The 15,737-nt window shown below is 43.6% G+C and overlaps 1 protein-coding gene across 5 annotated transcripts in view; it reads left to right on the top strand.

Moving 5' to 3' along the window:
• LPIN1 (lipin 1) overlaps positions 1–15,737 on the top strand; it is a 173,813-nt gene that overhangs the window by 113,198 nt on the left and 44,878 nt on the right. For all 5 annotated transcript variants that reach the window (XM_066597150.1, XM_066597120.1, XM_066597130.1 and 2 more), the window contains exons 4-7: positions 1,016–1,326; positions 3,651–3,770; positions 11,538–11,667; positions 13,012–13,318. In XM_066597150.1, the coding sequence (XP_066453247.1) occupies positions 1,016–1,326; positions 3,651–3,770; positions 11,538–11,667; positions 13,012–13,318 (868 nt within the window). The remainder of the gene's footprint in view (positions 1–1,015; positions 1,327–3,650; positions 3,771–11,537; positions 11,668–13,011; positions 13,319–15,737) is intronic.

Here is a 15,737-nt window from a genome sequence, read left to right as displayed (position 1 = left end):
CATTCCCCCTGTCACCCCCCCCCCCTGGCATAAAATAGCAATTTAAAGCGTTTTTTAAACCGCTTGCTACTCACCGATCTGACGAAATATGGAGTTATAAAATTCTTCTCCCTAAGGGCGCCTACCCACTTGCGTTGCCGATTTTCGCGCGTGAAAAACGCGGCGTTTTCGCACGTTTTTTGCGCATTTTTTGCAGCCCTCCATTGACAATCATGGGTGCATTAAGAGAAAAATAAGGAGACATATGCAACTGACAGTTCCTATGTGAAAAAACCCCACAAAACGGAAAAAAAAACCCAGATGGACAAGAACACATTCTATACTAATTGCTCTTGAGAAAAAACGCAAAACATCACAGGAAAAAAAAATCGCAAGTGGGTAGGCAGCCTTAGATGGCCGCCGGTCCTTTCCCAGGGATGCACTGCGGTTTTCTCCCATGGTGCACCGCGGGTCTTCTCCCATGGTGCACCATGGGCTCTGTGCGTTCCATTGCCGATTCCAGCCTCCTGATTGGCTGGAATCGGCACACGTGACAGGGCGGAGCTATGATGACGACGCGGTGACCAGTTCTCCGGCACGAGCGGCCCCATTCACCAGCCAGAAGCACGGACTGCGCAAGCGCGTCTAAAAACGCCTGAAGACATCAGAATTAGACGGAGCCATGGAGACGGGGACGCCAGCAACGGAGCAGGTAAGTGAATAACTTCTGTATGGCTCATATTTAATGCACGATGTACATTACAAAGTGCATTAATATGGCCATACAGAAGTGTATAACCCCACTTGCTGCCGCGAGACAACCCCTTTAAGTATAATACACAATTGCGCCCCCCCCCCCTCTCAAAGGTGTCTATAGAATTTCGCTTTGCTGCAGTCATCCTATCATCAATGGATGACTAATAAACATTTCACACCCTTTTCGGTGTCCCCATCACATCTTCTGTCCTGTAATTATGTATATTATCTAATTTAAATAAAATACCTGATAAATCAAATGACCTTTATGTCCCCCCAGGAATATGTCCCCTCCCACCTGGCCACGTCCCCTATATTACTGGATGGAGCCTCGCTCATGGAGGCGCAGTTGAAAAGAAGCCCCATAGAATGGAATAGAAGTTTGGATCCTTCTAGCTCCTCTCTGGCCCCTGGTCAGGGGGGCGCGGACGGCGCCACCAGCAGCTCTGGGAAGAAGAGGAGGAAACGGAGGAAGAAGACAAAGCTTGATAACTTAAAAAGAGAAGACAATGGGGACACGACGGAAGATGAAGAAATGTTTAACATAGAGATGAGCTCTGAGGAAGAGACAGAGCCTCTGGAAACAGCCAGGTTAGACGTTTTTAAAATTATTATTTATCTATTTTCTTATTATGTTTTAAAACTTCAAGTTTTTATTATTAAGTTATTATTTAAAATTGCAACAATTCTTTCAAAGCAGACATGGGATGATTATGACAATATCATAACTAAATCTACACGTTCTGCACTTATCGTGAGCTGCATCAGTATGAAGCCTTTCCAAAAAGTATCCTGTGATGTAAAAAGTGTCTCAGGGCACTTCACACGGGCGTATTATTTAGCAGTACTTTGGACCGAGCGTTGGTCCAAAATATGGAAGAAATGCAAATATTTCCATTCTACTTTTTCTCTGTACATTCCACTCCTGATTTTTGCCAAAAACAAATACTGATGTGAAGGGACTCTTGGCCATGAAACGCTGAGATGGGACAACCCCTTTCAATATTCTAATGATACAAAGTTAGTTCATATCCACTTATTTCTGAAGATATTGGCTTTTTTATAGTAAGCAATCAGGTGAGAATAACATTGACCACAACTCTATACAATACAGTGTTTAGTGACATCTAGTGGGGAAAGTTGGTATTGCACAGGAACAAATATATAGTAATAAAGTTAATATATAATATATAATATTTAAAAAAATAGGGTAATAGGCTTAATTAGATTAACATTAGGTTTTTACAGCCTTACAAATGAACATAATATTATGAATGTATGTACTGCGTATAATACTATAGGAAAAGGTGAGAGTACGTGTCCACTGCATGCACACCACCGAGACTATCGAAGTAGAGAAGCCAAGTATACCCAGAAAAGAATAAATTTTAATGTCCCCCCCCCTTCATAAAACGCATATATAATATATTGATTTAATATGCAAAAAATGTTGCATAGTTGGTTGGCTTTTAGGCATCTACTATACACTACAATAAACTGTGCACATACTGATGAATTGAGGTTAGGAACTGGAACTGCTCAACCCCACACTTGTTAGGTGCCAACATGTAAAGACTTAGCAATGTGTGAGCAAGATCACCCTGAAGGATCCAGTTTCCTGATGACTTATAATAGGTCTGTGAAGTCCTATATAGTCCCGCTCTATATTATCACAAATGCATTTGCTTTATCCTCTAATTAAAGCATACCCAACTTTTAGATGACTTTACACAATAAGGTGCCACGTGTGTACATGAGCAATAACTATTTTTAGCCATTCTATGACTTGTATACTGTATTTATCACCATTTTCCACTTCTACAAGCTGTATCTGATTCTCAGTTCTCACAGAACTGTTGGTAGAAGCCCGGCTGCTGTGCTGTGTTCTATAGACTGTGAAGAGAGACCTGTATATTCTGGTCTCTGTCTGTAAGACATACACATAATATAATCACTGAGTACTCTAGAGCAGGGGTCCCCAACTCCAGTCCTCAGGGACCACCAACAGGTCATGTTTTCAGGATATCCTATAGTAAGAACACCTGTGGCAATGTCTGAGGCACTGACAATAATTACATCACCTGTGCAACACTGAGGAAATCCTGAAAACATGACCTGTTGGCGGTCCCTGAGGACTGGAGTTGGGGAACACTGCTCTAGAGAAGCACTGATCAGTGGATATGTGATTTCAGTAGATAAAACACAGTAAAAATCACTAATGGCTGCATGCAGTGTCTGTGTGAGTCTCCCCTTCTCTCTTCCTCCTCCCACCTGCACCCTGCTTTCATAAAAAAAACTACTGCTGTAGCCAATGACAGAGCCCAGCAATCATCATTGTGGGGAGCAGTGAGTAGGAGTTCTTATGTTTTGCACATGGGGGACCAACTTCTATAAGCAAGCCGTATCTCGGACCACCCTTTTAAGTGTTTGGTCACCTTTTAGAAAATGGGCACCTTTAGATTTGGAAAAGATGGCAAAACATAATATGCTTTGTCTCTGGCAGGAACAATTCAAAGAAGAATAATTTAAAAAATCAATAATGTTCCTAGATGGGGTCTGGCGTGCATCACTGATGGGAGCGGGTCCCAGCGGCAAATAATAGCACTAGTCGCCCGCATAAGGCCAAAAATGTTTCAACGCTCATTCACCCAATTATTGACCCATATAAACAGGGCAATGATCAGCTGATGAATGAACAAGTGCTTGTTCATCAACAGGTTGGGTAGTTTATGTGGCCAAAAAAATATTTGGCAGCACATCTCCCCATGTGAACGGGCGGAGTGCTTACAAAACTGCTTTTAAGAAAATCGCATTAAGGATCGTTCATCTCCAGTGCACCTATTTTCCATATCTATTCTTTATAGTGTGTGCTGACCATGGTTATAATTTAATGTTTCCCCTATGATCTTTTATAGATCGTCCATTCAGAACAGCTTCAGTGACCGAGTCCTAGAGATGAACCAGCCACAGGGTGGACCCTTCTCTAAAGCCGACACTTATGCCCACTCTGATGGAGAGTTGACTCCGGGACAAAGGTTTGTACATAAGAGTTGTCATGATTATGAGACCATCCATTTGGTAGGACCACCACAAGTAGAGGGCAGATGGAAGGCACTATAATGCAGAATCAGTGTAGCTGAAGTCTGTAGCTATGGAGGCAGATATCTGCATACCATATCTTTTTTTCCCTCCTATTAAATTTTAGATGGAGCAATAAAAAAATGGCAAAAGTATAGACACCCTTTAAGTTCCTTGGTGATTTTGGCATTATTTATTTAGAGTGATTAGGTATTTCATATATCTTTCATAATTTGTCTATAGAGCTATTATATCATTTTTATGGGCCTTCTGCTTTTATGCTACGACTTGAGTAAATTTAAATAGGAAATGAATAAGCAATGAACTGCCAATGAGATAGCTGATGCCACCCAAAAACCAAAAATCATTGTCCTCGGCGGCACATCTCCCCAGAGGATGTGTAGCCAACACTGATTGTTCGTCTTCAATGCAAGCAGATGCCTTTGTATAGGGACATCAAACCAATATGGAACTTGTTGAAGTCTTTGCCCTGTCTGAGTTTAAAGAGATATTCCAGCCTTTTACTATTAATGGCCTACGCAGATATACAAATGATGAGAGTTGTGGTGATTAGATGAACGGTCTTGCCACCTGAGGCCCCAAAAGTGGTTCCACCCTTGGCCTATAAAAAGGCTAACAGGGGCTACTTGTTTATAGTGATTTCTCTTCCTGCTAGTGTAGAGCTAGTTGAGAACTAGATGCCTCTACGATCTAATCAAAGAGATTTCATCCAGAGTTTGAGAGGGGCACGTTATTGGGATGGGAGAAGCTGGATGGTCGTATTGATGAATTCCTGCCACCTGGGCTGGTCGGACCGGAATGTTAGGAGGCGTTAGTCGTCTTGTGTGTGTGCCCTCACACATCCACTGGTCTCAAGCTCAGGACACCCTTGACCTATCACGAGTAGAGACGATCATCTGACAAGCATGAGCAGCTCGAACTGTTTCGTTGTCCGCCATCCAGAGACAGGTGGCGTCATCGTTACACCCCTGTGTCTGTCTGACCTATTTCCAGGCATGTGGCTGAAGGACATTGGGTCTCACAGCACTCATTATCTGTACTGGATTTAATATCCACCCATTATTGCCTCTTGTTTACAATGGGGTAATGAATGATGTAACTGGACGCTACGGAGTAGAACCGCGTTGTCTTCAGTCATGAATCCAGGTTTAGCTTGGGCACTGGCGACGGTCATGTTCGTGTCTGGAGACCTCTTGGTGATTGCCTCAATCCTTTGCTGTGGAGCGACACACTGCCCCCCACTGCTGGTGTGATGGTCTGGGGGGCAATTACATATTAGTCGGTCACCCCTAGTAGTGGGACGATGGACAATAACAACTCAGCGATATGTTAGGACATCCTGCAGCCACTTGTGTTCCTCTCATGGCAGCTTCCAAGAGGCAGCAGGATAATGCTCGGCCGCACACACAAGGGAGTCACACGAATATCCCCACAACATTATCAAACTTCCGGGGCTGCTCGGTCACCAGATTTATCACCAATAGAACATGTATGGGATCATTTGGACTCCAACTTCGACAGCCTATAAGTTTGCACGATCTAGAGGATCAGTTACAGTAAATGTAGACCGATATGCCATGGGATACAATATATAAAACCTGTATGCCTCCATGCCTGCCTGTATCGCATCTTGTATCCAAGCTATAGGTCTCCCAACAGGGTACTGGAGCCTCCATGCCCGGCAGTATCACATCTTGTATCCGAGCAAGAGGCGCGGTAAAACAGGGTACTAGAGCCTCCATGCCCACCTGTATCACATCTTGTATCCAAGCTAGAAGCAGACCAACAGGTTACTAGAGCCTGCATGCCTGCCCATGTCATATCTTACTTCAAAGCTAGAGGCAGTACATCAGGGTACTAGAGCCTCTATGCCTGGCCGTATCACATCTTGTATCCAAGCTACAGGTGGTACACTAGGGAACTAAAGCCTCCATGCCCGCCCATATCACGACTTGTATCTAAGCTAGAGGCTGTACTACAGGGTACTAGAGGCTGCATGCCTGCCCATGTCATACCTTACATCAAAGCTAGAGGCAGTACATCAGGGTACTAGACCCTCTATGCCTGGCCGTATCACATCTTGTATCCAAGCTACAGGTGGTACACTAGGGAACTAAAGCCTCCATGCCCGCCCATATCATGACTTGTATCTAAGCTAGAGGCTGTACTACAGGGTACTAGAGGCTGCATGCCTGCCCATGTCATACCTTACATCAAAGCTAGAGGCAGTACATCAGGGTACTAGAGCCTCCATGCCTGGCCGTATCACATCTTGTATCCAAGCTAGAGGTGGTACAATAGGTAACTAAAGCCTCCATGCCCGCCCGTATCACGACTTGTATCTAAACTAGAGGCTGTACTACAGGGTACTAGAGCCTGAATGCCTGCCCATGTCATACCTTACATCGAAGCTAGAGGAAGTACATCAGGGTATTAGAGCCTCCATGCCCACCTGTATCACATCCTGTATCCAAGCTAGAGGTGGTACAACAGGGTACTAGAGCCTCCATGCTCCCTGTATCACATCCTGTATCCAAGCTAGAGGTGGTACAACAGGGTACTAGAGCCTCCATGCTCATCTGTATCACATCTTACATCCAAGCTAGAGGCGGTACAACAGGGTACTAGAGCCTCCATGCCCACCAGTATCACATCTTGTATCCAAGCTAGAGGCGGTACAGCAGGGTACTAGAGCCTTAATGCCCGCCCATATCATATCTTGTATCCAAGCTAGAGGAAGTAGTCAGTTCTCCTAACACATATGCTTTGGTAAATACCTGCATCGCCATGAGATGACAATTATGGAGTATCTTTTATTAAAACTTTGCATTGCGATGCTACTCTGTTATTCTTCCTGGAAGTGTAATGAATAAAGTAACAGTTGGGTGTTACCTTTCTTCTAGTCAATAGTGTGCCTGACACGAATTGTGTAGGGATGCTCAACCTTTGACAAGAGATACAGTAACACACAATTTCAAGTGTATTCATAAATTCAGAAGAGGAATGGCACAACATGTCATTCTTATTTGATGCAGAATACAACTATTTTCCACAAGAGCTGGCCGACGCCACTTGAGGTCCCCATCAATAAGTTCCCTTTCATAATCTAAGTTTCTTGCCCATAAAGACTACCGTGCACCTTGCCTTCTATGTATTTCCTATGGTCAGGCCTGACTGATTTCCCTGCTTTCTTTATATGACATGGATCATCTACTACTTAGATTTGTAGTTCGGCAGATCTGTTCCTCTTGCTGCTGTAATGTACAAGATCAGGGCACTTATTGCACAAAGCAGCCCATTTAAACCCATTAATGAAGAAGGTTTTGTCCCCTTCCTGGAAAACATAACGCCGGGCGCATTTTCCTTGTGTGAGAAACTTGATTCATAGCGAATTCCTCGCACATTCTGCAAGATAAACCAGCCTGCGATTGAATTACTGGGGTCACCACATCTATAAAACCCTCTGTGAATGGCTTACATGGAGATTTTCTCTGCACTTCTATAGAGATAAATATCATATACACAGCGGATCTATCAATGGGCCACGCCAGTCGCTGAGGCTGGGATTAATGGAAGGGCTTCTCTGGAGGAAAGCGTCCCATTATAATTACATTCACATTACAGACGTATTGAGCCTTTCATTACAATCTAACCATCTTGAACCCTTTTGGAATTACCTTGGTTTCTGCATTGTTCCTTTCTACGGTGCAGACTATCATAGTGTCTTCACACATCAAACTGTTTACTTTTACGTCAACTGATTATGGTTTCAACTAACGAATGTATAAGTGAATGAGAAGCTGTACAAGTGAATGAGAACAACTGAATGAGCGCTGTTTAAACCGATTGATAATTTTTATGCCTGCTTAAAGTGAACGGTTACCAATCGTTCAGTTGTTGGCGTGCATTCAGACCGATCAATATCATTCACTTTTGCTCGTTTGATTTTATTTTATTTGAACGACCATCTTTATGTCTAAAAGGGCCTGAAGTTAAGTGCGTATTGTCAGAAGGACAACCACTTTTATTAGATAAGATTGGAAGTACAGGTTTCACAGGTGCTTTATACAATAAATAAAGACCAACAATGCCTGGTTACTGACAGATCTCTTTATTCAAGTTGAAAAGCTTACTGGCAAAATTCTTCTTAAAGATTGCTTTGTGTGAACTGCACCTACCTTAGAAAAAAAACGTGTTCTAGAGTTGCAAGAAGCATTGCTAAGACCTGGGTGTATGTTTACCGCTTAAGGGCTTAGTCAGACGGGCGTTTTTTGACGCGATTTGCGCATGCGCATGCATCCGGCGATTTTTTTTTTTAAAACCATTGCTTCGCAATGGTATCAGACACATTCTTCTCTGCCACAGCTGTAACAGCTGTGGCAGAGAAGAACGATGTTTGCCCATTGAATTCAATGGAGCGGCAATACAGCCGCTCCATTGAAAGCAATGGGCTGCCGGCGTGCGCGGGGTTAATTGTCGGGAAGGGGTTAAATATATAAACCCTTCCCTGCAATTCATGCTAAAATGTGTTAAAATAAAAAAAAATTGTATACTCACCTTTCCGCTGCAGCCGGAGTCCAGCCGCGGCCGCTGTCAGTTCTCCTGAACTGCTTCTCGGCACTATTCAGCCGGCGGGGCTTTAAAATCCCCGCCTGCTGAATGATCTGCTCTGATTGGTCACAGCCTGACCAATCAGAGGCCGGTTTCACTCACACATCCATTCATGAATTCATGAATGGGTGAGTGACTGCTGCCTCTCAGCGCTGAGCCAATCAGGGGCAGGTCTGACTCACATCCATTCATGAATTCATGAATGGGTGTGAGTGAGGCATGCCTCTGATTGGCTCAGCGCTGAGCCAATCAGGGGGCAGGTCTGACTCACACCCCCTTCACACCCACTGCAGGACGGCTGCCCGGAGCTGCAGGCAGAAGGTGAGAATGCAATTTTTTTTTATTTTAACACATTTTAGGATGGATTGCAGGTAAGGGCTTATATATTTAAGCCCTTACCGACAATTCATCCCGGGCTCGCCCGCAGCGCATTGCTTTCAATGGAGACGGCTGTATTGCCGTCTCCATTGAATGCAATGCGCTGGACAGCTCCGGCCCGTTTCTAATGAAACGCGGCTAGGAGCAGATTTTCGGGCGATTTGCGGGCGACTTGCGCGCACCGGTCACGCGATTTGCGGATGCGCATCCGTCATGCGATCCGCAAATCGCGGCAAAAAACGCCCGTCTGACTAAGGCCTAAGGATCAGGGTGATTTGGTTCTAAAGAACCAGTCAGTTTTTAAAGATTTACTCCCCTATTTCTTTAATTTTTTTTGTTTTAACTACTAAAAATATTTTTGCTGCGTTTTTTTTTATTACTGTGACATTTTGGGGCTATTCTTTTATATCTCTTTTTTTTTTTCACTGACGTTTTTTTTAATTAAAAGTTGGTTATTTTAGTGCACATATACAAAAATTTTAAAATTAAAGTACAAAAATGGGTTCCTCGTTTTTGTTTTGGATGTTTTGATATATATTTTTTATAGTCTCTGATTACAGGGGGGATATAGCAATAGTTTTGATTGTTCATTGGCATCTGTGTGGGGTCATTTTCTTATATATAATATAAAATTTTATTCTGTACATTTTTCCTTATTGTAAATTTTTTTTTAACATCTATGTCCCCCCATGACATCATGTGGGGGCGGGGGGGGGATTCACGTTGTCTTTTTTAAAAAAAAACTTCACACTTTTAACTGGGGTATCCATAGGTGTCCTACTCACAGGAAAAAGCATCCCCCTTTGGTGACAGTAGCTACTAACACAGCTGAACTTCATCTGCCTTGGCAGGGAGTACCCAACGGTCACGCGATAACATGGTCGGATAGTGGAAGTAACATTTCAGTTTTCTCTCTTCGCTATATAGTGCTCATTGAGCTCTATGTAGCCTGTAAAGGAGAAAGCAGAAGCGGTTCAAAACCACTTCAGCCTTTTCTGTATTCTTGGCTGTGACTAACAGCCGAGAACCCGACCTGCTCATGCCAGATCGCAGGAGAAGAAGCTTTAATCCTGTGTCGTATTTTTACTATCAGCCGAGATTAAAGCCCAGGACCAGGCGTGGTAAATTTACTGCACTTGGTCCTTAAGGGGTTAATCCATAGTTATACAAACTATCTCCAAATGAAGACAATACAGGACTTTTACTACTTTCCTTGGAGTAACCTGTTAGGATCACTCCCAGAGCTCATCAGACAATCCAGAAATAGGTGAGAAAGAAGCCAAGGCTAAGAGGAAAGCACAGATAGGAAACTCTACAATTAGAAGAACACTGAACAAGAATGGCGCTCATGGAAGGACTCGCAAAGGAAGCTGTTGCTGTCCAAAAAAAAAGCCATTGCAGTCCATCTCACGTTTGCCAGAGACCACATGGATGTTCCACAATGCTTCTGGGAAGATATTCTATGGACAGACGAGACAAAAGTAGAACATTTTAGCATAAATGCACAACACTGTTTGGGGGAGGGGGAATAAAACCCTACACACCACCACCAATATCCCATCCCAACGGTGCAGCAGCTTTGCTGCCTAAGGGCCAGGATGCCTTGCAATCATTGTGGGAACAATGAATTTTAAGGTGAATCAGAACATTGTACAGGGGAAGGTAAGAGCAGCAGTTCTTGACCTCAAGCTGAAGAGTCGGTGTGTGATACAACAAGACAGAGACCCAAAGTACACAAGTAAATCAGCTAAAGAATGGTTGAAAAATATTTGTTTTGGAATGGCCAAGTCCAAGTCCTGACCTTACCATATTGAGGTGCTGTGGTAACCTGAAGAAGACTCTACATACAAGGCATCCCAGAAATATTCATAAACTGAAACCTGTTTGCAGGGAGGAATGGTCTAGTAGAGTCCTCAACCTTTTTTTTTTCCCCATTTTGTCATTAGCTTTATACTGTATATAGTGTCTTTATATGTACCTTCTGATTTGTAAAGCGCTGCAAAATATTTTTGCACTATATAAATTATTAGTATTATTATTAAATTCATACTTCACATTGTACATATCTTATTATAAGCTACACGAAAGGTTTGGAGGTGATTGCTGCTAAAGGGAGATCAAAGTTCACTTAGGAGGGTCTCGCACAAACTGATTCCAATTGAGGAATACACAATTGGCATCCGCGGCAAAATGCGGGCATTGAAAGGCATTCATTTTCGCTTTTTTTTTTTTTACACTCGCGTATTCTGCAAGCAGAAGAAAAGCCGCAGCAGGCCCAATTTTTTTTTTTTGCCGCGGACAGCCTCCATTGAAGTCAATAGAGGCCGTCCGACCCTTTGCTTATACACAATTAACACTGCGTATGGGCTGCAGGTACTCGTGTCATTCCTTAGCAACAGCACGGGAAATACAAACATTGGAAGAGAAAAAACTGTACTGCACATGACCGGCGCACATAAAATACACACTTGTAAATGAACCGATTGAAATCAATGGGTCTTATTTTCTGTGTATTGCACGTGCAAAACCTTTGTGCGCAAATGCATGTGTGTGACACAGGCCTTACAGATGTAGCAGTTGCCACCATGATCGAACTACAGCGATAGCGTAGACCTTGTGGTGCAGCTACACTATTAACGTAGTGTGTCGGTGATCATGTTGCTGCAGTATTTCCGTTTTCTCACTTTCCGTTTTTTTTTTGGGGTTTTTTTTAGTCCTCCAGGTTCCCGTCCTGCAACTCCTAAAAGTGACTCTGAATTAGTCAGCAAACCAGGGGAGAGGGGAATGGTCCCTAGTGAACTCCCAATGCACTGGGCATGGGGAGAACTACCTAAAGCTACTAAGGTAAGTCAGTCATGTATCTGGTCATGTACAGAAAACAAGCTTTGTGTAGTATTGTTTCTTGTAAGCACCACCAGGGGGCACCAAACACCAGCGACTGATTGAGACTTTATGCGTAAGCTGAACAAACATGTCATCTATTGCTGCCGATTTTTCTTCCAAAACAAACCTAAGGAAATAAAAAGGTCCGTTCATTCATTCTAAAGGGCTTTTCTGAGGCGCCAGCATATTGAAGTGGGGAGGGGGATGCATCCAGAAAGTAAAGGAGTATAGCAGGTAATGGATTGGCATACTGCTCCTGTGCCTATATAAAACCAACCTATACGGAGCTTGGAATTATTTAATCACCCGGGGCAAAAATTCAATGTAGCACCATCTCTTCCTCATGTGTTTAGAACCAAATGGAATTTGCCCCCTCCCGTAAAATGTAACATCCGCTGTTCAAAAGTAAATTTACGAATACTTATAGGGAACCTGTCGGCAGCGTAGGTAAGGTAAAGCCCCCTTGTGCAAGCACCGAGTCCTAGGGTGACGTCACATTGTGATTGTTTTCTTGGCAGGCTATTTTTGCGGGGTGGTTTGCTATTGCCTTCCCCAGTCATCTTTTACCCCCCAACTAGCTGGGTACTCATTTTACCGACCTTGGAAGTCTAAGTCAACCTTGAGCTGGCTACCTGAACTACACAACCTTCAGGTCGTGAGCGAGAGCTTAGGACTTCATTTCTGTTGCCTTAACACCCTGCGCCACATGACAGCGTAAACCCCACTAAACTAACCAGAAGCACTGAATTGGCGCAAGTTCCATATACAACTTTGTTTTTTTTGTTCCTTGTGAAGGCATACCTGCATCAAATGACTCTTAAAATGTCCCGTGCTCCGGTGGGTGGTCCTGGACTATCTCTTAGTGGGGGGCATAAACCCCAACCATTTTGGTTGTGGGGTTCAAGTCATCCACTGTAGGCTTTGATCTCTCCTTTTTCTGTCACGCACGCACTGGAAGGTGGAGGACTGGCGCCTGCACAGATGGAGGCTACGAATCTGCCCATAAATGATCTGTGCATGCGTAGGACCACGAACCGCTGGTGCATGTGGGAGAGAGAAAGCTGTTCCATAACCAGCAGTGGAGAGGAGCCATGGTGAGCGGAGGACAGGCCTTTACACCTTCCCTATCCCTCTCCTGCCAACAGAGCTACGGCCTGCATCAACTTACAACAGCCACTAAGAAGCTCCGGCTGCTGTAACTGAAGGCAGTACCTCCATATACCCTCATCCTGCTCCCATCTTCTTACTCTGCCTCCACCTAAAGTGCTTCTCCTTATTACTAATGATGCTAATTTCTCTTCCTAGACTTCTCCACATAAAGTGAAAGAACAAACCATCGTGAACATCAACCCTTCAGAAAACACACATTTCAGGATCATCCTCAACACCAATGAGGAGGGGAAGATCACCTCATCGCAGATAATACGGGAGCAGCCGTCCTCCATAACTATAGAAGATGTAGGTGCTGAATGTGACCCCCAAAGCACAAGTGAACCCGATATTGACTCTTTAGGAGCTGCAGCCCCTGCGATTCCTTCCCATGAAGAGGTAAACCCTACAGCACTTATGCCTCTCCAACCAAGCAAGACCGACTCGCCTTCCAAGAAGAAAGGTACATAGACTCTGGCTCATAAAAAGTTACATATTATGCATGCCATATAGTGCCATTCGGTGAAAGCTGTTTGAAAACTTCAATCATAGCAGAGCTGGTTTGGGGTTTATACTCACCCGATTCCAGCGCTGTGCCTCCAAGAAGTTGGCATGTGCAAGTAGAGCAACTCCTTCAAGAAGGCTGTGCATGCTCTCCCATAGAAATCAACAAGAGAGGAGCACATAGCCTCCTAAATACAGTCACCCTGTGGGTGAGCGATGGCTTCTTGGGGACACGGTGCTAGATCGTGGAGACCTGGGGTGTATAAAAAAAAAAAAGTCTCCCAAAGCCCTACTTAATGTAGTTTATTGGGCTCAAAGGTGCTGACAGGTTCCCTTTAAAATCTGCACCGCAGGTCAATTTACACAGTGGATTGTTTCTGCAGCATATAGATGAGATGTCTTGACTTCTTATCCGCTTGGCTTGTCCAGTCATACACTGCAGATTTTCCTTAGACAATAGACAAATTCTGCAAAAAAATGACGTTGACCCCCTACAACTTTTTCTGTTGATGCAGCTATGTGGGAACTCATTTCTATTTGTACCATGTTACCCTCAATTCTGGAATTGCTCCTTTTTTTTCTCTGACTGTGTTCACCATGTGGGATTAATACTGTGAGATTTTAATACAGTGTTCCCCAACTCCAGTCCTCAGGGACCCCCCAACAGGTCATGTTTTCAGGATTTCCTCCGTATTGCACAGGTGATGTAATTATTGTTGGTGCGTCAGACATTGCCACAGGTGTTCTCTATGGGATATCCTGAAAACATGACCTGTTGGTGGTCCCTGAGGACTGGAGTTGGGGACCCCTGTTTTAATAGACTGGACTTTTATTAACATGGCAATACCCATTTTTTTGTCTATTTTTTTTTTTATGCAACAACCAGGGAAACAGTTTTGTTAAAACTTTTAATATTATGTATTTTTTGTAATAACTTTTTTTTTTTTTGCACTTCTTTTTAGCCCCCATAGAGGACTTAATCTTGCAATCATTTATTCACTTATACAGTATACTGCAATACTATAGTATTGCAGTATACTGTATTTTGACCAGCTTGCCTGTGGGCACGTATTAACAGGTAAATATTTAAATGTCCCAATCGGGATTAAAATGTCCCGAAAAGCCCACCACACCACCTCCGCAATGAGATCATGGGGTGCCTTTCGGATATCTTGGCATCCTGGGGCTTTGTAAAGACCTTCAAGACTGCCAAGACACCAAAATGGCATCCTATGAACCCTATGTGGGAGGGGGGCTTTTTGAGACACTTCCATCCCGATTGGGGCATTTAAATACCACAATTCCCATTGCAGGTTTGGTATCCGGTGTCAGATACAGCAAAGTCCTGGGAGCCAAGCCCGCTTCATACAGTGACACGCCTCATACATGTACAATACATGTTGGAAAGGGGTTAAATCCCTGGAATAGCAATTTAGGCTGTGGATCTTCACTGCAGATTCCACCTCTTTAAGTGAGGACGAATATGAATACGCAACAAAATCTGTAGCAAATCGGCGTGGATTGTGCAGCGGAGCTGCGGCAAAATGTACAGTGTATATAGCACACCGTGGACAGACATACCTTAAAGGGTCCACTTTATAATCCCTATGGATTTGTCATCTAGAAATTCTGTTTATTGCTAAATGTCTGAGTGCAGGAAAAATACAACCACCGAAAACCAAAGCGCTATGCAAATGTCAGTTCCTGAAACAATATAATTGTATTCCAGAGGCAGCAATGCAAATGATAGAACAAGTAAACACTTAGACAGTGCCAAATGATGGGATGTATTCATGCATGGCTAATGCGAGCTGCTGGAGTCTCTCCTGGCTGATATTACTAAACATCACTGCTGTATGCGTTGTTCACGTCCAAGCCGTTTCAGCTGCACATGTCATGTTCCAGGATTATTCTTCGCTGCTATTTACTGGCTGCTCCCAGCTCTATCTACACAGTTCAGTCTTCGGTACTCTGGGGTCCTTCCAGCTGTACTACTTTGATAGACTGCAAGCATTATGCAAAGTTTAGGGATAGTGTAGAAGTTTTAGAGCTCTTCGGTAAATATTGGTACAAGATGTCCTCAAATAGAGGTGCAAAATGCTACAAAAATAGTGAAGAAATCCTAAGAATAGACCCATTCCTCCACTATTAAAGAGACTGCATGTTATAATTCTTCATTATTAAGTCTTTAGGTTCCCTATTGAACCATTTATGAGCTTGTTGTCTCAAGCAACTTGAGGGCTATCTTTTACCAAAGATGTCCAATTGGGTCAACTGGAACAATGTCCACCTCTGCAACAGTTGCTTAGTTTTTTGGGCCCCCTCCTTACCCATGACCTGCAGGTGCTGAGAGAAGGATCCACAGTATATAACAAAGT

Source organism: Eleutherodactylus coqui, chromosome 1 (assembly GCF_035609145.1).
Source record: "Eleutherodactylus coqui strain aEleCoq1 chromosome 1, aEleCoq1.hap1, whole genome shotgun sequence".
Taxonomy (NCBI): domain Eukaryota; kingdom Metazoa; phylum Chordata; class Amphibia; order Anura; family Eleutherodactylidae; genus Eleutherodactylus; species Eleutherodactylus coqui.
This window is presented reverse-complemented; position numbering and strand designations above follow the sequence as displayed.